The sequence below is a fragment of the Leucoraja erinacea genome, chromosome 5, assembly GCF_028641065.1.
Source record: "Leucoraja erinacea ecotype New England chromosome 5, Leri_hhj_1, whole genome shotgun sequence".
In the NCBI taxonomy this organism is placed as follows: Eukaryota; Metazoa; Chordata; class Chondrichthyes; order Rajiformes; family Rajidae; genus Leucoraja; species Leucoraja erinaceus.
Genome location: NC_073381.1, coordinates 3,259,489 through 3,280,764, shown reverse-complemented (window position 1 = coordinate 3,280,764; position 21,276 = coordinate 3,259,489). Strand labels below are relative to the sequence as shown.

The following is a 21,276-nucleotide window of genomic DNA, read 5'->3' as shown; positions in this document are numbered from 1 at the left end:
ATAGGTGCAGGGGTAGGCCATTCGGCCCTTCGAGCCTGCACCGCATTTCAATATGATCATGACTGATCATCCAACTCAGTATCCTGTACCTGCCTTCTCTCCATACCCCCTGATCCCTTTAGCCACAAGGGCCACATATAACTCCCTCTTAAATATAGCCAAGGAACTGGCCTCAACTACATTCTGTGGCAGAGAATTCCACAGATTCACCACTCTCTGTAAAAAATTTTTTTCTCATCTCAGTCCTAAAAGATTTCCCCTTTATCCTTAAACTGTGACCCCTTGTTCTGGACTTCCCCAACATCAGGAACAATCTTCCTGCATCTAGCCTGTTCAACCCCTTAAGAATTTTGTACGTTTCTATAAGATCCCCCCTCAATCTTCTAAATTCTAGCGAGTACAAGCTGAGTCTATCCTAGAGATAGTGTATGGGGATGATTGCTGGTCAGCATGGACACGGAGGGCCGAAGGGCTTGTTTTCACGCTGTATCTCTAAAATAATCTAAACTAAACTACTCATTTAGTAAAACTTGGTTTGATCTGTTTTAATTCTCCATTTACTATTTTTGTTGCATCTTACTCTCCTTTATCAAGAATTCTTGTATGGTGAAGATTAATTGAAAGTATCAACACACAACGGATTAATCACCGGACAATTTATCCAGTTCTTTAGGTTCAGATACAGGGGGATCCACGCGTAATCCCGCAGCCCATTGCGGTGTTGTAGGCTTCAAGAGTTCCTATGGATTACTTTCTCGCCATGGCCTTATACCTTTGGTCAACTCCATGGATGTTCCTGGCATTATGAGCAGATGTGTAGATGATACAAGCACCGTACTTGGTAGGTTACATCACCAACATTTCCAAACCACTCACATATTTGTGTTTCTTCCACTGATGTTTGAAACCAAGTGGGAGAGGGCCAGTGACAATCAGTCATGGAGTGTGGAAACAGGCCCTTCAGCCCATCTTGCCCTCGCTGACCAACGTGCTACATCCTGTGTAATAACATTTTTAATTTAATCAACATTGCCTGCTGTTCAAAAACTTGGCTGTATTTTTTATAGAAATGTGTGCATGTTGCTTAGGAGATATGTTACAAAATGATCAATTACCAACATACGACTTAGTTGATCTTGAATCTAGTTTTAGATATACAGCACTTTACAGCACAGGTGCTCACCAACTAGAGAGCAGTCCTGACTGATCATCTACCTGATTGGAGACCTTTGGGCTAAGTTTAATCGGACTATACTGGCTTAATCTTGCACTAAACGTTATTCACTTTGTTCCCTTTATCATATATTTGTACACCGTGGATGACTCGAATGAAATCATCTATTCTCTTTCCGCTGACTGGTTTGCATGCAACAAAAGCTTTTCACTGTACCTCGGTACACGTCACGATAAACTAAACTAGAGTCATACAGCGTGGAATCACACACGACCCAACATGCCACATCCTATGAAATAACATTTTTTATTTAATTGACCATCGCAAGCTGTTCAAAAACGTAGCCGATTTTTGACAGAAATGTGTGCATGATGTGTAGGAGATATGTTACGAAATGATCAATTGTCATCATGCAATTTAGTTGATCCCAAATCTTTAGTTTAAGATATATTGGATTGGATTGAATTCCTTTATTGTCATTCAGACCTTTCGGTCTGAACGAAATTACGTTGTCTGCAGTCATACATATAATAATAATAAATAACAAAACATACAATAAACACAAATTAACATCCACCACAGTGAGTTCACCAGGCACCTCTCACAGTGATGGAGGCAAAAATGACAAACACAGCACAGATATTCACGAACCAGAGAGCAGACCTGACTTACCATCTACCTCAGTGGAAACCTTCGGGACTATCTTTAATAAGACTTCACTGGACTTTGTCTTGCACAAAACATTATTTCCTGCATCTGCACACTGTTGCTGGCTTGCTTGTAATCATATATAGCCTTTTTGCTGACTGGATAGCACATAGCAAAAAAAAGCTTTTCACCGTACATGTGACAAATATAAACTAAGCAAAACTAAACAGCATGGAAACAGGCCCTTTGGCCTATCAAGTCCATGATAACCATCGATCACCCATTCACACTAGTTCTATGCTACCCTATTTTTGCATCCGCTCCCTAAACACTGGGAGCAATTTACAGAGGCCAATTAACCTTGGTTAACTCAAACCGCAATAGCATCAGCCACTTAAATGTAAATTTTGTTTAAACAATTGATAGTGTCCAATTATGTTTACAGTTTGGGAACATTTTAACCAGATTTTTATTCTTTACTCTTTGCATTTTTCTGGGGGTGGGGGTTTATTTTTGAAGAATGTTTATTCCACTCATCACTAAACTAGAGACTTGCTATCAATTAAAGTGCACCCTGCTTTTAAATCCACCGAATCCATTAAATTATAGTTTTCCTGAGGAGAATTTACATAGCCCAGGTTGCACAGTGTTTATCTTCCATGAGCAGGAGAACGGTTACGTGCACAAAGTCATGAGGAGTACAGATGGGGTGAATGCACCGAGTCTTTTACCCATGGTAGGGGAATGAGAAAGAAGAGGACATAGATTTGTGAGGGGCGACAAGATTTAATAGGAACCTGAGGGACAATGTTTTCACACAGAGAGTGGTGTGTATATAGAATGAGTTGCCATTGTAAGCAGTTGAAGCAGGTACCAGAACTGCAATTAATAGACACTTGGACAGGTTCATGGATAGGGTAGGGTTAGACGGATATAGCGGGCAGGTGGACTATTGTAGATGGGGACATCTTGATCCGCATGGACAAGGTGGGCCGTAGGCTCGGTTTCTGTGCTCTATGACTCTATAAGCTTTGTTTTCCTCCCACACTCCAAAGACGTCCTGGTTTGTAGGTCAATTGGCTTGTCATAATTGTAAATTGTCCCTAGTGTGTGTGTAGGATAGTGCTGGTTTACCAGCTAGAGTACTATCACTGATCGGTGCGGACTAGATGGGCCGAAGTGCCTGTTTCCGCGCCGTTTCTCTAAACTAAACTAAGCTGATCTCTAGCGTTGTGAGACAGCACCTCCACAAGCCGCTGTCTCACAGTGCCAGAGATGCTTTTTTTTTAAAGGCAGTGAATGTATGCAAGGGTTAACATCAACTTTTCAAAACACTACAAATAATCTATTTTTTTAATCTGGCCTTTGTGACCCACAAACTCGTGTATGTTTATGTGTTACCAGCCAGCCATTCATTGAATTGTTCTGAACTCTGTACAACTGCCAGATTAGGACAATATTTCCACTAATTAGCCTGTAAATTCTGCTTCAGGCGTGCTTGCTGGGCATGATCCCAAAGACTCCACCACCGTGCAAGATCTCTTCAAACCCTTCGAATTACCCGAGGAGATTGACGTAAGAAATCTATGTGTGGGCATTCCAAAAGTGAGTGTTTGGATTTTGTAATCCTGTTGTAAATTGACTGTTGGAAATTAGTTTAGAGATACACCGTGGAAAAGGGCCCTTAGGCCCGCGTGTTTGCGCTGACCAGCGATCACCTCATACACTGGTACTATCCTACGCACAATTTACAGAAGCCTATTAACCTACAATCCTGAATGTCTTTTGGATGTGGGAGGAGACCGGAGCATCCGGAGGAAACCCACGGGGTCACAGGGAGAACGTACAAACTCCGTTCAGGCAGCACCACGAGTCAGGATTGAATTCTGGGTCCCTGGCGCTGTGAGGCAGAAACTCTACTGCTGCGCCACTGTGAAGAAACAGAACTGCAGATGCTGCTTTACAAAAAAGTACACAAGGTGCAGGAGTAACTCAGCGGGTCAGGTAGCATGTTTGGAGAAAATGTCTGAAGAAGGGTCCCAACCCAAAACATCACCTATCCATTTTCTTCGGCGATGCTTCCTGACACGTTGAGTTACTCTAACATTTTGTGTCTCTCTTTGGTTTAAACCAGCAGCTGCAGCTCCTTTTTGCAGCCTTATCCCTTCCCACTCCCCTTACTCCCCCCAACGCTTCAACCGCCCGACGAGCTACTCCAGCACTTTGTGTCTATCTTTAGCATTTTCCCCACATCTGATTGTTTATTTTTGAAAATGTTAGACCATAAGACATAGGGGCAATTAGGCCATTTGGCTCATCGAGTCTGCTCCGCCAATTGATGTTAGCTGATGTAGAATCATACAGCATGGAAACAGGCCCTTCGGCCCAACTTGTCCATGCCAGTCAAGATGCCCGATCTAAGCTAGTTCCACCTGCCCACGTTTTGCCCATTGCCCTCTGAACCTTTCCTATCCATTTAGCTGTCCACGCGTCATTTAAATGTTATTATTAGTCATACATCGTGGAAACAGGTCCTTCGGCCCAACTTGCCTATACTGACCTACATGTCCCATCTCCACCAGTCCCATCTGCCTGCGTTTAAACCTATCCATGTACCTGTCTAATATTTTCTTGAAAATGTCAATAGTCCCAGCCTCAACTATCTCCTCTTGCAGCTCATTCCAAACACCCACGACCCATTGTATGAGAAGAGTTAAATCTTTCCCACTTCACTTGAAACCTATATCCTCTGGTTCTTGATTTCCCTACTCTGGACTAGAGACTCCGTACGTGTACTCGATCTATTTCATTTTGTACACTTATATAAGACCGCCCCTCATCCTCCTGTGCTCCAAGCAATAGAGTGCCAGCCTGCTCAAACACTCCCTATAGCTTAGATCCTCATATCCTGGCAACACCGTAAACCTTCGCTGCACCCTTTTCAACGTTATAACACCTTTCCTATAACATGGTGCCCAAAACTGAACACAAAACTCACAATGCAGCCTCAGAATGGGGTTGAGAGGGAGAGATAGATATGCCATGATTGAATGGCAGATTGGACTTGATGGGCCAAATGGCCTAATTCCGCTCCTAGAATATATGAATTTGTGAACTGCTGAATGTGTGTTAAGATGTAATTAATTTCAATTTAAAAAGGCTTTGGGAGATTAGATAACTGGCACCTATTTTTCGTTTTAAAACTGCTGAAGGAATATCATGCGTCTGGATTGTCCGCAGAAACATTGGAAATGTGGGGAAAGGCCGCGGACTTGTTTGAAAACGCAGGAGCCAAAGTTATTGAAGTATCCCTTCCTCACACCCAGTACTCAATTGTGTGTTACCATGTCTTATGCACTGCAGAAGTGGCATCAAATATGGCTCGCTTCGATGGACTTGAGTACGGTATGGAGCCACTTTTTCACACAATAAGAATCCTATTGTTCCGTTTCGGGTCATAGGACAATAAAACACACCTGACTCTTAATAACTTGGGGTGGTATAGTGGTGCAGCGGTAGAGTCGCTGTCTTACGGCGCCAGAGACCCTGGTTCGAACCTGACTGCAAGTGCTCTCTGTGCAGTGTTTGTGCGTTCTCCACGTAACCGCATAGGTTTTATCCGGCTGCTTCGTTTTCTCCCACACTCTAAAGTGAAGTGAATAAGTTTATTTGCCAAGTATTCACAAACAAGGAATATGCCTTGGTGCTCTGCCCGCAAGTGACAACGACATACAGTGACAGTTAGGAATGACGCATAAAACACTAAACATTAATAATAAAACATTATTGATTAAACATGTGAATCAAATAAAATACCAGAGCTGAAGGAGGCAAAATGAGGAACCAAGATGTACAGGTTTGTAGGTTTATTAGCTTTGGTAAATTGTTCCTAGTGTGTAGGATAGGGCTAGTGTGCGGGGATCACCGGTCAGTGTGGACTAAATGGGCCGAAGGGTTTGTTTCCCCGCTGTATCTCCAAAACCAAAACTAAAAACTGAGATATTAATTCAGTGGGTAATGTCAATTGGACAGCAGTCATAATACATGTGCTAAAATAAGAAATGTTATTAAAAAACCTAACTTGGCAATTAACTTAATGTATTAAAAATGATACAGAATTATGGAGTAATACAGCATGTTCAGCCCAACCTGTCCTTGACGACCAAGATGTCCCATCTAAGCAAGTTCCATTTGCCCGTGCTTGGGACAGCGTGCCCTCAAATCCCAGAGGGCATAGCTTCGGGGTGAGAGTGGCAAGGTTTAAAAGATATGCAAGGCAAGTTTTTTTTTATACAAAGGGTGATGAGTGCCTGGAACTGAAGGCAGTGGCTGAATAAAATGTGTTAGCGGCATTTAAAACACTTCCGGCTAGTCATAGAACATGCTGGGAATGGAGGGATCCGAGTAAAGTGCAGGTAGATACGTATGGTCGGCATCATAGTCGGCACAGACATTGTGGGTCGAAGGGCCTGTTATGCTGTACTGTTCTATGCTCTATCTCGCTTCCCAGCTGTTATTTGGCAACTGAACCATCTTATCACCAACTGGAGAGTGGTCCTGACCTACCATCCACCTCAATAGAGACTTATATTGCACTAAACATCCTATTCTCCAGTGTCTGTACACTGTGGATGGCTTGACTATAATCATGTATTGTCTTTCCACTGACTGGATACCATGCAACAAAAAGCTTTTTACTGTACCTCGGTACACTGACAATAATAAAATAAACTAAATAAACCAAGCTTTCTAAACCTTTTCTAACATGTACTGTCCAAGTTTCTTTTAAATACTATTGTAGTACCCACATCAAATATCTCCTTTGCAGCTCGTTCCATACATACACCAGCCTCTAAGTAAAAAAAAAATGCCTCTGGTTCTTGATTCCTTTACCCTAGGAAAGCATTTCTATGTATTTACCCCATTTATTCCCCTTGTAATCTTATACATCGCTATAAGATCACCAATCAGCTGCTTGTGCTTCAAGAAATAGTCCCCACCTGCCCAACCTTTCCCAATAGCTCAGGTCCACCACCCTTTGAGGGAAAAAAAAATTGCCCTTCAGGTTCGTATTCAATCTTTCCCTTATCACTGTAAACCTTTGTGTGCTATCATGTTCTCGCACATTAAACCATGTCCTCTCCTCTTGATAAACCTATTCCCCTACTCTGCGTAAAAGACACTGCCTTCACCCTATCATTCCTCATCATGATTTAATACACCGCTATATGATCAATGACGCGAAGGTAAAATGCAGTCTTGCTCAAGTAATGAATGAGACAGAGTAAATTGCTGCATGGAACCTGGTCTTTGCAAGCAGTTCTTAAAGGGCTTTCTCACGGTGCGACCTGACGCAAGACTTAACAAGAGTTTAACATCGTGGGAACCTCCTGCGATAACAGTACGGCATTCGTGGACCACCGAGGACCTCCGTGGCGCTAACGGCAGGTAGTCGTGTAACTTTGTACGGTCGGGAGAAAATTCAAACATTTTTGAATTTCTCCAAGAGTGACTTGAGCACTTTTTGGTGAGCGTTGCAACATTGTATGAACGCAGATGCCAGTGCGATATCCGTAATGACTCTTGCGGGTACCGTGGGAACTCCTGCGAACGGTAAACCCGGAAGCTTGACAGAGGGGACATAAGGTGAGTAAAAAAGGTGGTCTCAATATCGCCAATGGACCATGTGTCCATCGAGGACGTCCCACCTAATTGTCATTGTTTGAGAATCTTTTTCACAGTAAGACTTGCAGAGATGCCTCTCAGAAAAGCGCAAAGAAAGGGGTCAAAGAAAGTCAGAACGTTTTTAGCCATGCAGGTAAATGAGGAGGAGACTCAACAAGAGAGACAGGTGGAGAGGCAAGAGGAGATGTCAGAGATACCACTGCCTGTGGGCTCCTTGGAGCAGGGAGAGGGTGATCAAGGTGGATTTGAGATTGCCTCCCCAGTAGCTGTTGCCTCCCCAATAGCCTCAGCAGACGATAACATAAAGGGAAGATGGCAGAAGGTAAGGCCATATAACTTCAACAGGGAACAAGAGGGGGAACTGGTGGAGTGGTACCAATGCAATGAGATTCTCTGACAAATCCAGAGAGGATTATAGAAATAGAGAAAGAAAGCGCAACCTGCTGGAGACGAAGGCTGCGGAGTATCCCGGGTGCTCATGTCAGTATCTATAACAATATATTAGTTTATGTACAGGAGAACAATTTAACGTTATCCATGATTTAAAAACATGCAATGCTACTGTACTCGAACCAACTTTGTATAGGCATGTCTGCAAATGAGCCAATTCTACGAACGGAGGATATTTATATTGTGTGTGAAAAAAAGTGACATCATTTGTGCCACGTGATTAACTACACTACAGTCCACAATGTTCTTTCACGATTAACGGGAAAGATTGGGAGACGGACAAGTCACTCGCACAAATGACAGAATTGCCGAGTACCGTGGGAACTCTTTATCTACCCCCCGTTATATCGTGCGGAACTCGTGCTGGACCACGACCACTTCACTCTGGTGACATCTTGTGTCGGGTCGCACCGTGAGAACCGGCCTAGTATAATCAAATGAACCAGGCTCAGAGCACAAAAGCGGAACAAAACATTAAGTATTTGTGAGCACGTTGTCTTGAATGGTTGACTGTGATGAATGAGCTCTGTGCAGAGTGAAGCATGACCTTGAACAACAGTAGCTGGATGTGATGTGAATTTGTGCAGACAATGTTAGCAATAAGCATGCAGTGCTGCTCACCGATCAATATTCTCCTGTTATTTCAGATTAAATTTAAATAGCGCAATTTAGGTAAAATTGATCACAAAGAGCATTAAGATTCTATTAAAAAAAACCGACACAAAGCAAGTCAAGTCAAGACAAGTTTATTGTCGTGTCCCAGATAGGACAATGAAATTCTTGCTTGCTGCAGCAAAACAGAATATTGTAGGCATAAATACAGAACAGATCAGTGTGTCGTGGAGTAACTCAGCAGGTCGGGCACCAACTCTGGAGAACGTGGATCGGTGAAATTTCAGGTTGAACCCCTTCTTCACGGTGGTTTCCTCCTTTCAGTCGACACTTGCCCAAACAACTACTAATACTGTGGATAGACCCAAAAGTGCTGGAGTAACTCAGCGGGTCAGGCAGCATCTCTGGAGAGCATGGATAGGTGACGTTTCGGGGAGGGACCCTTCTTCAGACCTGTATGTACAAAAAAAAGTCCTGACCAGAAACATCACCCATCCGTGTTCTCCAGAGATGCTGCCTGACCCGCTGAGTTACTCCAGCACACTGTGCTGTTTATCTGCATTTCCTTGCTTCTACAAAATTCTATACTTGCATCCATCTGTATCTTTAATACAGTGAAGCAAGTTAAAACATATCACAGTGGTAAAATAAAATCTAAACAATTTTTCAATGCATAAAATATATTAAAAGCTTGGTCAAAGAGGCAGGTTTTAAAGGTGTGAGGGGTTAAAAAACAGGATTGGGATGAGAATTCCAGAGCTTAGGAATTGACTAATGAAAGAATGCTACAAACTGAATAAAAAAATACCAGTTACCAAATGCATTTAAAAAATGATCACCTTTTAAATTAAGCCAACAGTGCCTCATACCCACAGTAACATCGTAGCAAAGTGGGGAGTCATGCATTTTGGTAGTAGAAATAAAGGCAAAGACTATTAGAAATCGGAGGTGCAAAGGGACTTGGTGTGCTGGTACAGTATTCCCATACATTAATTTGCAATTTGAATTTGTAGTAAGGAAGGCAAATGCAATGTTAGCATGTATTGCAAGAGGACAAGAATATAAAAACAGTGATGTAATGCGGAGGCTTTAGAAGGCCACATTTGGAGTATTGTGAGCAGTTTTGGGCCCCCTATCTGAGGAAGGATGCACTGGGTGTGGCGAGAGTCCAGAGGGGGTTTTGTTTAGTTTTAGTGGATGTTTCCTCTAGTGGGAGAGTCTAGGACCAGAGGCCATAGCCACAGAATAAAAGGAAGTACCTTTAGAAAGGAGGAGGAATTTCTTTAATCAAGAAGTTCTTTAATGAATCTGTGGAATTCATTGCCACAGATAGCAGTGGAGGCCAAGTCAATGGATATTTTTATAGCGGAGATTGACAGATTGTTGATTGGTAAGGGTGTCGGGTTATGGAGAGAAGGCAGGAGAATGGTGTTGTGAGGGTAAGATAGATCAGCCATGATTGAATGGCAGAGTAGGCTTGATGGGTTGAATTACCTAATTCTGCTCCTGTGACATGAGCATTTATGTTGTTACCTTTATCTCGACTTATTGTTTAAATGCATTTGTATGATCTCAGTCTTCTGGAGGTATCCTTGGAACTTAGCATGTTAAGTGTATGCAACACACACTGATAGACTGAGGCATTCCGGCTCTGTAATTGTTTTCCACTATTTTTCATTAAAGGGCACCGCAGTAACGTTGAAAGCTCTACAGAAGCCTTGTACGCAGCAACCAGACACGAAGGCTTCAATGATGTGGTGCGAGGAAGAATCCTAGCAGGGAATTACTTTCTCTTAAAACAGTAAGTTCATACGTCATAGGGGTAGAATTGCCTCATCGAGTCTACTCCACCATTCAATCATGTCTGATCTATCATTCCCTCGCAACCTAACTCTCCTGCCTTCTCCACATAATCTTTGACATCCTTAACAATCAAGAGCCTGTCAATCACCACTTTAGAAATCACCAATGACTTGGCCTCCACAACTGACTTTAGAGTAGGGGTCGGCAACCTACGGCCCCCGGGCCGAATGCGGCCCATAACCCGAAATCATCCGGCCCACTAAGTGCGGCCGAGCGCCGAGCTCTGGCTGTACCTCATCCTGCGCAAAGCTGCCGGCATGGCCCCGCACCTTCTGTGAACACCTTTAACAAAGAACTGCAGATGCTGGAAAAATCGAAGGTAGACAAAAATGCTGGAGAAACTCAGCGGGTGAGACATGCAAGGATTGCATGAGGCTGCCTCACCCACTGAGTTTCTCCAGCATTTTTGTTTATATTCTGTGAACATGTGATTTGATGCCTGCCACCCGGGATCCATGTGTACACGTGATAAAGGTGGCCTGCCATCCGCTCACAAACATGCATCCTGGCCCCTATGCAGAACAAGGTTGCCGACCCCTGCTTTGGAGATACATCTCGGAAACAGGCCCACCGAGTTCCAGACACTGACCCCCCTCTGTGTTAAAAGAAACTTGCCTAGCATATCTCCCTTATACTTTGCCCCTCACACTTTAAAGATATGCCCTGTAGTATTTTATATTTATAATCTTAGGAAAAAGGGTCTCTACCTTATCTTTGCCTCTCCTAATTTTACGTGGGAGATCTCCCCGCAACCTCTATATGGTCCAGCGATACATAGGAAATAATCCAAGCCTGTCCAACCTCTTCCTGTAGCTAATACCTCCCAATCCATCATCCCATCATTCTTAAATATTGAGAGCCTTTGAATCTTATATTGTACCTATTAACTGAATCGGACTATTCTTGATCGAACATTGCTGATTTTACCACGCACTAAACATTATTCCCTTAAGATGTATCTGTACACTGTAAACGGCTCAATTGTAATCACGTATTGCCTTTCCGCTGACTGGTTAGCGCGCAACAAAAGCATTTCACCGACCCTCGGTACACGTGACAATAAACTAAACTGCAAACTATAAATTCCCAGTTTAACATCAACTGTGGTATCTTGAACCTTGGCAGCTGTTTCATGTTTCTCCTGTTAAAGCATGAAGTTGTTCTTGATGATATTATTATCCACAATACAGTAAAACTGCAATGAATCAGCACCATTAATGCTGGGCTAGGAGGTTTTCTGAACTATTATCTGAACTAGAGAGAGTACAGAGGAGATTTACTAGAATGTTGCCTGGTTTCAACAACTAAGTTACAGAGATAGGTTGAATAAGTTAGGTCTTTATTCTCTGGAGCGCAGAAGGTTAAGGGGGGACCTGATAGAGGTCTTTAAAATGATGAGAGGGATAGACAGAGTTGATGTGGACAAGCTTTTCCCTTTGAGAATCGGGACGATTCAAACAAGAGGACATGACTTCAGAATTAAGGGACAGAAGTTTAGGGGTAATATGAGGGGGAACTAGGCAGAGAGTGGTGGCGGTGTGGAATGAGCTCCCAGTGGAAGTGGTGGAGGCAGGTTCATTGGTATCATTTAAAAATAAATTGGATAGGCATATGGATGAGAAGGGAATGGAGGGTTATGGTATGAGTGCAGGCAGGTGGGACTAAGGGGAAAAAAACATTTGTTCGGCATGGACTTGTAGGGCCGAGATGGCCTGTTTCCGTGCTGTAATTGTTATATGGTTATTGGATGTTATTTCTATTAAATTCCCCAATGGTATTATAATGACTATTGAGTGACCAGTCAAGTACAAATTGAGGTAGACAAGAAAATGCTGGAGAAACTCAGCGGGTGAAGCAGCATAAATGGAGAGAAGGAATTGGCGACGTTTCAGGTCGAGACCCTTCTTCAAACTTATGCCGGGGGGTGGGAAAAAAAAAGGAAGTAGGTGGAGACTGTAGGACTAATGGGAGAACTGGGAAGAAGGAGGGAGAAAGCAAAGGCTAGCTAAAATTAGAGAAGTCAATGTTCATACCGCTGGGGTGTAAATCTGCCCAAATGGAGTTTGGGTAGTTTATACCCAAGTCAAGTATAAATGGAGCATGGGAACTGGGGCCAAGTGTGAATGAAAATGGAGCGCTATAACCAGGGCTTCAGTGGTTAGAAGTGGGGGTGGAATAGACACACAGTGGTGCAGCGGTAGAGCTGCTTCCTTACAGCGCCAGTGACACGGTATTGATCCTGACTACAAGTCCTGTCTGGGTGCTCCGGTTTCCTTCCGCGACCCAAAAATTTGCAGGTTAATTGCCTTCTGTAAATTGTCCCTACTGTGTAGGATGTAAAACTCGGACGACATAGAATTAGCGTACGGGTGATCGATGGTCAGCGTGGACTTGGCTGGCAGAAGGGCCTGTTGCCATACTGTATCTCGAAACTTAAAAAAAGGCAAAACTATTAGATAGATAGATGGATAGATAGATAGATAGATAGATAGATAGATAGATAGATAGATAGATAGATAGATATGCCATTTATTGTCACTATACATGTACAATTAAATTAAAAGCTGCACGTGCTCAGTGCATACATATAATTTAGTACAAAAAACAAGAAACAGAAAACAAAAACAGAAGGGAGAGGGGGGGGGGATAGGTGCACAATTCTGCGGCGCTATATACATATGTACAGATGGAAGTCTGGGTGATTGGGCTGTGAAGTCAGTGCATGTGTGAATTAAGAGTAGTTATAATTTTCGGAAAACAACTATTCCTGAGTTTATTTGTCCTGGATTTGATGCACCTATAGCGCCTTCCAGAGGGCAGTAGGTCGAACAGTCCAAACGCAGGATGGGAGCTGTCTTTGATGATATTCTTTGCCCTGCTAAGGCAGCGGGAGGTGTAAATATCCATCAGGGAGGGGAGAGGGCAGCCAATGATCTTCTGTGCTGTCCTAGTTACCCTCTGAAGCCTCTCCCTGTCTGCCATGGTGCAGCTGCCATACCATGCTGTAATGCAGTATGTCAGCAGGCTCTCGATGGACGAGCGGTAGAAGGTCAGCAGCAGGTTGGAAGCCAGGTTGTGCTTCCTGAGGACCCTCTATTAAGTGCTGGAGTAACTCAGCGGGTCAGGTGGCAACCCTGAAGAACAAGGATAACTGGCAAAGAAAGTCTGACGAAAGGTCTCTACTCAAAACGTGTTCTCCAAAGATACTACCAGACCTGCTGTGTTACTCCAGCACTTTATGGCCTTTTGTGTATTAACCAGCATTAGCAGTTCCTGGTTTATATAATGGTTTAGCATTCCATCCCTGTTGAATTGCTTTGTGTTGAAACATGAATGGTTAACAAATCGGCCTCCTCTCTCAGTTGTTTATCATACTACAAGATAACACATTGTTCCTCCCCCCCCCCGTTGATTTTTCTTAGGAATTATGATGACTACTTTGTGAAAGCCCAGAAAGTGAGGCGTCTTATTGCGAATGACTTTCTGAAGGTTTTTGGATCAGGCGTTGATGTCCTCCTGACGCCCGCAACTCTAAGCGATGCCTCCACTTTTGCCGAGTTCACAAAAGAGGACAATAGGACGAGGTGTGCGCAAGAGGATATCTTCACACAGTCCGCCAACCTAGCAGGTACGCAATGCTTGTTTTATACTGGACAAAGGCACTCTACTCAGTGTGAACTTCCTTTCTATATGCACACTATGTAAGGGCAATTTCAAAATTTTCCAATGTCCAACTTTCCGTTGCCGTTACTACACAGGCAGGAAGGAGTGAACTTACGCAAACGATAAGGAAAACGGATCTTCCAGTCTTTATTTCCAGTTTAATTGATTCTTTATTGAAGTAGTTGTACATACAAAGAGATGATTCATTCCAGGAATTCCTTATTCTCATACAAGCTGTAACTTTCCGTTCTCTCTCTCCTGGTAAGAACTGTATTCTCTCTCCCGTGTCTGCTCCAATCTGATCTGGACACTCCCTCTCGCATGATGTATGTAACATTCATCTATGTATCAAAAAGCCCACCCCCAAGCATTCACAATAATATTGCTGCAAATATCGAGACAAAATATTTAAATAGTTAACAGTAACTAGCCTAGGCATGAATGGCTCCTGCACACTATCTTTCAGGGCATGGTTGTGCGCTTACCAATAATCCTGTCCTTAGAAAGCCGTTTGATCATTGTTTGAGAGCACTCAAATTTGAAGAGAAATTTGTCATCAAAGGAAGGAAGTGTGTAGGAAGGAACTGCGGAAGCCAGTTTACGCCAAAGATAGGCACAAAAAGCTGGAGTAACTCAGCGCATCAGGCAGCATCTCTGGAGAAAAGGAATAGGTTGAAACCCTTCTTCAGACTTCTTCCTCAGATTTAAAAGATGTTCCGTTAGGAAAGAGATGAGGAATTTCTTTAGCCAGAGGGTGGTGAATCATGGAATTCTTTGCCACAGAAGGCTGTGGAGGCAAAGTCTATGGATATCTTTAAGGCAGAGATAAATTCCTGATTAGTATGGGTGTCACGGGTTATGGGGTGAAGGCAGGAGAATAGGGTTAGGAGGGAGAGATAGATCAGCCATAATTGTATGACGATGGGCCGAATGGTCTAATTCTGCTCCTATTACTCATGACCTTCGTCAGAACCCTTTTTAAGAAAGAAAGGAAGTCTACTGGTGATATTCTAACAGTATTGGTATAGAGTGGAATGGCTTGATCGATTTTATCCGCAATGCTAAACCCAAAATGAGTTGAGTCTGAAGAAGGGTCCTGACCGAAACGTCGCCTATCCATGTCCTCCAGAAATGCTGCCTGACACATCATCAACAGTACCTGGTTTCTCCAAAATATGTTTGGCTTTATTTATATCCATGCGTCTATCTAAAAGCCTCTGAAAGGCCACTATCATATCTGCCTTCACCACCATCCCTGGCAGTGTTTTCCAGACACCCATTGTGTAAAAAAAAAACTTACCCCGAAAATTTCCTTTAAACAATCCACCTCTCAATTTAAAGATATGCCCTCAAGTCTTTAACATTTCGACCCTGGAGGAAAAATATTTTGACTGTCCGCACTATCTATTTGACTGTCCGCACTATACCTATTATAATTTTATATACACCTATCGGGTCTCCTAGCAGCCTCCTATGTTTCAGAGAAAGCAATCCAAGTCTGTCCAACCTCTCCTTATCCTGTAGCTAATGCCGCCTAATCCAGACATAATTCTGGTAATCTCTCTCTGCGTCCTCTCCAGAGCCTCCAAATTCATCCAGTATTGGGGCAACCAGAACTTCACGTAATCAGGGGATATGGGGGGAAAAGCAGGAACCGGGTACTGATTCTAGATGATCAGCCATGATCATATTGAATGGCGGTGCTGGCTTTAAGGGCCAAATGGCCTACTCCTTCATCTACAATGCCTTCCATAATGTTTGAGACAAAGCCCCATCATTTATTTATTTGCCTCTTTGACTCCACAATTTGAGATTTGCAATAGAAAAAAAATCACATGTGGTTAAAGTGCACATTGTCAGATTTTATAGAGGCCAATTTTATACATTTTGGTTTCACCATGTAGAAATGACAGCTGTGTTTATACATAGTCCCCCCATTTCAGGGCACCATAATGTTTGGGAACACATGGCTTCACAGGCATTTGTAATTGCTCAGGTGTGTTTAATTGCCTCCTTAATGCAGGTATAAGAGAACTCTCAGCACCTAGTCTTTCCTCCAGTCTTTCCATCAACTTTGGAAACTTTTATTGTTGTTTATCAACATGAGGACCAAAGTTGTGCCAATGAAAATCAAAGAAGCCATTATGAGACTGAGAAACAAGAATAAAACTGTTAGAGACATCAGCCAAACCCCATGTTTACCAAAATCAACTGTTTGGAACATCTTTAAGAAGAAAGAGAGCACTGGTGAGCTTACCAATCGCAAAGGGACTAGCAGGCCAAGTAAGACCTCCACAGCTGATGACAGAAGAATTCTCTCTATAATAAAGAAAAATCCCCAAACACCCATCCGACAGATCAGAAACACTCTTCAGGAGTCGGGTGTGGATTTGTCAATGACCACTGTCCGCCGAATACTTCATGAACAGAAATACAGTGGCGACACTACAAGATGCAAACCACTGGTTAGCCGCAAAAATAGGATGGCCAGGTTACAGTGTGCCAAGAAGTACTTAAAAGAGCAACCACAGATCTGGAAAAAGGTCTTGTGGACAGATGAGAAGAAGATTATCTTATATCAGAGTGATGGCAAGAGCAAAGTATGGAGGAGATAAGGAACTGCACAAGATTCAAAGCATCATCTGTGAAACACGGTGGTGGGGGTGTTATGCCCTGGGCATGTATGGCCGCCAAAGGTACTGGCTCACTTATCTTAATTGATGATACAATTGCTGATGGTAGTAGCATAATGAATTCTGAAGTGTCGAGACACATCCTATCTGCTCAAGTTCAAACAAATGCCTCTGCACACATTGGCCGGTGGTTCATTCTACAGCAAGATAATGATACCAAACAAACTGGTAAAGCAACAAAGGATGTTTTTGGTCAATTCTTGAGTGGCCAAATCAATTCCTGAGTGGCAAAGTAAATCACCCGATCTGAACCCAATTGAGCATGCCTTTTATATGCAGAAGAGAAAACTGAAGGGGAATAGCCCCCAAAACAAGCATAAGTTAAAGATGGCTGCAATACAGGCCTGGCAGAGCGTTACCGGAGGAGGCACCCAGCAACTGGTGATGTCCATGGATCGCAGACTTCAAGCAGTCATTGCATGCAAAGGATATGCAACAAAATACTAAACATGACTACTTTCATTTACATGACATTGCTCTGTCCCAAACATATTGGGCCCTGAAATGGGGGGACTGTGTATAAACACAGCTGTAATCTCTACATGGTGAAACCAAAATGTATAAAGGTGGCCTTTATTAACATCTGACAATGTGCACTTTAACCACATGTGATTTTTTTTCTATTACAAATCTCAAATTGTGGAGTACAGAGGCAAATAAATAAACGATGGGTCTTTGTCCCAAACAGTATGGAGGGCACTGTATTTTTCTATATTTCTATGTTTTCTAAGCGGACAAAGCAAAGTTAGATAAAGCTGCATCATGACTTCCCGACTCTTATATTCAATGCCCCGACAGAAGGTAAGTAAATCATACGCCTTCTTTACTGTTCAATCAACTTAGATCATAGAATATAGTACAACACAGGAACAGGTCCATGTCAAAAATCATGCCAAGCTATACTAATCTTGTCTTCCTGCACCTGATCCATACACCTCAATGCCCTGCTTGTCCATGTGCATATTTAAAGGCATAAGAAACAACTGAAGAGGCTGGTTTAAATCGAAGTAAAAATGCTGGAGTAACTCAGCGGGTGAGGCAGCATCTCTGGAGAGAAGGAGTCGGTGACATTTTGGGTCGAGACTGAACACCTCCGCTCAGTGCGTCTTAACCTACCTGATCTCCCGGTGGCTCAGCACTTCAAATCCCCCTCCCATTCCCAATCTGACCTTTCTGTCCTGGGCCTCCTTCATTGTCAGAGTGAGGCCCAGCACAAATTTTGCACTTCATATTTTGCTTGGGTAGTTTATACCCCAGCGGTATGAACATTGACTTCTCTAACTTCAGATAGCCCTTGCTTTCTCTCTCCATCCCCTCCCCCTTCCCAGTTCTCCCACTAGTCTTACTGTCTCTGCCTACTTTCTATTTGTCCCGCCCCCTCCCCTGACATCAGTCTGAAGAAGGGTCTCGACCCGAAACGTCGCCCATTCCTTCTCTCCGGAGAAGCTGTCTCACCCGCTGAGCTACTCCAGCATTTTGTGTCTACCTGCATATCAAAAGGCTTCTTAAATGCCACTATCGTATCTGCCTTCACCACCACCCCTAGCAGCACGTTCCACCCACAGTTAGGAAGTCATGGTGCAGATCTTTAGTACATTGGTTAAGGCCGCATTTGGAGTATTGCATGCAGTTCTGGTCGCCCCATTACAGGAAGGATATGGTGGTTTCGGAAAGGGTGCAGAGGAGGTTTACCAGAATGGTATCTGGATTAAACTAAACTAAACTAGAGGGCATCATCTAGTGGATGAGGTTGGAGTTGGATTGTTTTTTTCTGGAGTGCTGGAGGTGAGATGCAAGAGGGGCAAAGTTTAAAAGAGATGTGTGGGGCTAGATTATTTTGCACAGAGGGTGGTGGGTGCCTGGAATGTGCTGCCGGGGGTGGTGAAGGAGGCAGATACAATAGTGGTGTTTAAGAGGTGGTTTTAGACATGGTTGTGCATGGAACGGAGGAACATTGATCATGTAAGAGTTAATCCAGGCATCGTGTTCTGCGTAGACATTGTGGGCCTAAGGGCCTGTTCCTGTGCTGTACCATGCTAGGTTCTAAAAGCCGACCTTGTAGTTTGCTCCTCTGTTGAAAATTTGCCGTCATCCTGCCGTCACTTTGCTCTTCAGGTTTGCCGGCTGTGACTGTCCCCGCCACGCTCTCCGGAAGAGGGCTACCGCTCAGCCTTCAGTTCATCGGCCGGGCTTTCTGCGATGAGCAGCTGTTGACTGTCGCCAAATGGTTTGAACAACGAATGAAATTTCCGCTCCTCAACCTCCAGACACTGTTAAACAATCCCAGTGAACCTCTCAAATCTCAGACCTCACTCCGTGCCCTCTGACTGGTCCGAAACCACAACGAATAAATGTTTGGAAAAAGACAATTTACTGTGAAGTTGAAACTGGAACTCACTATACATTGTAATATTGGTTTGTCATTGTCACGAACAGAGTGAAAAGCTTTGCCTGCTGTCCAGGCAAATTATACTATGCCTGAGCACAATCAAAAGGACGCAAAGTGCTGGAGTAATTCAGTGGGTCAGGCAGCATCTTTGGACAACATGTTCCAAACGTTCAGTCGGCGGCACAGTGCCACAGCGGTAGAATTAGTGCCTTACAGCGCCAGAGACCCAGGTTCGTTCCTGACCATCGGTGCTGTCCGTACCAAATTTGTACGTTCTCCCTGTGACCACATGGGTTCTCTCCGGGTCCTCCCGTTTCCTCCCACAATTCAAAGAAGTGCAGGTTTGTAAGTTAATTGGCTTCGTTAAAATTGTAAATTGTGCCTCGTGTGTAGGATAGGGCTAGTGTATGGCGTGATTGCTAGTCGGCATGGGCTCGGTGGAAACAGTGCCTGCTTCCACACTGTATCTTTAAAGTCTATAATGGTGATGTTTCGGGTCGAGACCCTTCTTCAGCCTGGAACTGACAGTCTATACACGTTACGTTACCCATCCATGTTCCCCAGAGATGCGGTCTGTGTCTTTGGTATACGATACGATATAACTTTATTTATCCCAGGAGGGGAATTGATCTGCCAACAGTCATAAAACACAAAATACATGAAACATGAAATTATAGTGATGAGTGGAAAGGATTGGGGAGTGGGGGGACGAGTGTCAGTCTCAGTCTACCTCACGACTGAAGGGGGAGGAGTTGTACAGTTTGATAGCCACAGGGAAGAAGGATCTCCTGTGGCGTTCTGTCCTGCATCTCGGTGGAACCAGTCTGTTGCTGAAGTTGCTCCTCAGGTTGACCAATGTGTCATGGAGGGGGTGAACTGTATTATCCAGGATGCTCCGCAGTTTGAGGAGCATCCTCCCCTCCAAGACCACCTCCCATGAATCCAACTCCACCCCCACAGGATAGAGCCAGCCTTCCTGATGAGTTTGTTGATACTATCGCCCTGCTGCCCCAGCACACGGCAGTGAAGAAGATGGCACTGGCTACCACCAACTGGTAGAACATCTGCAGCATCTCACTGCAGATGTTGAAGGAGCGGAACCTTCTCAAAAAGTACAGCCGGCTCTGTCCCTTCTTGTACAGGGCCTCAGTGTTCCTGGACCAGTCCAGTTTACTGTCCAGGTACACTCCGAGATATTTGTACTCCCTGGTAAACTGCACATCCACACCATTGATGGAGACAGGGGACAGGGGTGTTCCTCTTCTCCTAAAGTCCACCATTAACTCCTTAGTCTTGTCGGTGTTGAGCTGCAGGTGATTCAGCCCACACCACTCAACAAAGTCGTTGACTACATTTCTGCATTCAGCTTCCCTCCCCTCACTGGGTCCCAGCATCTCCTTTATTTCTTTTCTTTCTCCCTGTTGCCGAACCAGCAGGTCGAGGAACAGCTTCTTTCCGGCGGCTGTCACTCTACTGAAACAAAAAACCTCGGTGACCATGCCAATCACCAGACCCCCATAAGATTCCACCTCTGCCCCTTTTGTATGTGTTTTCCATTTTCATTTTCCTTCAAAAAAATGATCATTACTGGTAACATGTCAGTAATAAGATGAGGTGTTGCATTTTGGGCAGGACCTACCAGTGAACCCTCTGGGGAGCGTTTGTAGAGCCGAGGGATCCCATGGTTCCCCCCCCCTATTGGCCCCAGTCCCCCCCCCCCCCCCCCCCCCCCCCCCCCCCCCCCCCCGGACACAGAAGTTTTTTTTTTTTAATTCAAATCGTTTGCTATGTCGCTCTTCAAGGGAGATGCTAAATGCATTTCGTTGTCCCTGTACTGTACACTGACAATGACAATTAAAATTGAATCTGAATCTGAATCTGAACCCAGCATCTGCAGTTCTTTGCTTCTACCTGCTGCTTGACCTACTGAATTACTCCAGCACATTGTGTCCATTTGTATGACTGACCAGCATCTGCAGTTCCTTTTTTCTTCATGAGCACAAGCAAGTCTGAAGAAGCTAAAAAAAATCACCTCTCCATGTCCATCAGAGATGTTGCCAGACCCGCTGAGTTACTCCATAAGATTCTACATAAGATTC

The 21,276-nt window shown here is 43.9% G+C and overlaps 1 protein-coding gene across 3 annotated transcripts in view; it reads left to right on the top strand.

Annotated features, from left to right (window-relative positions):
• Positions 1–19,157, top strand: part of qrsl1 (glutaminyl-tRNA amidotransferase subunit QRSL1) — a 44,976-nt gene extending 25,819 nt beyond the window's left edge. For all 3 annotated transcript variants that reach the window (XM_055635002.1, XM_055635000.1, XM_055635001.1), the window contains 6 exons: positions 666–841; positions 3,315–3,427; positions 5,035–5,227; positions 10,253–10,370; positions 13,855–14,060; positions 18,904–19,157. In XM_055635002.1, coding sequence (XP_055490977.1) covers positions 666–841; positions 3,315–3,427; positions 5,035–5,227; positions 10,253–10,370; positions 13,855–14,060; positions 18,904–19,115 — 1,018 coding nt within the window. In that variant the 3' untranslated portion in view covers positions 19,116–19,157. The remainder of the gene's footprint in view (positions 1–665; positions 842–3,314; positions 3,428–5,034; positions 5,228–10,252; positions 10,371–13,854; positions 14,061–18,903) is intronic.
• The last annotated feature ends 2,119 nt before the right edge of the window (positions 19,158–21,276 follow it).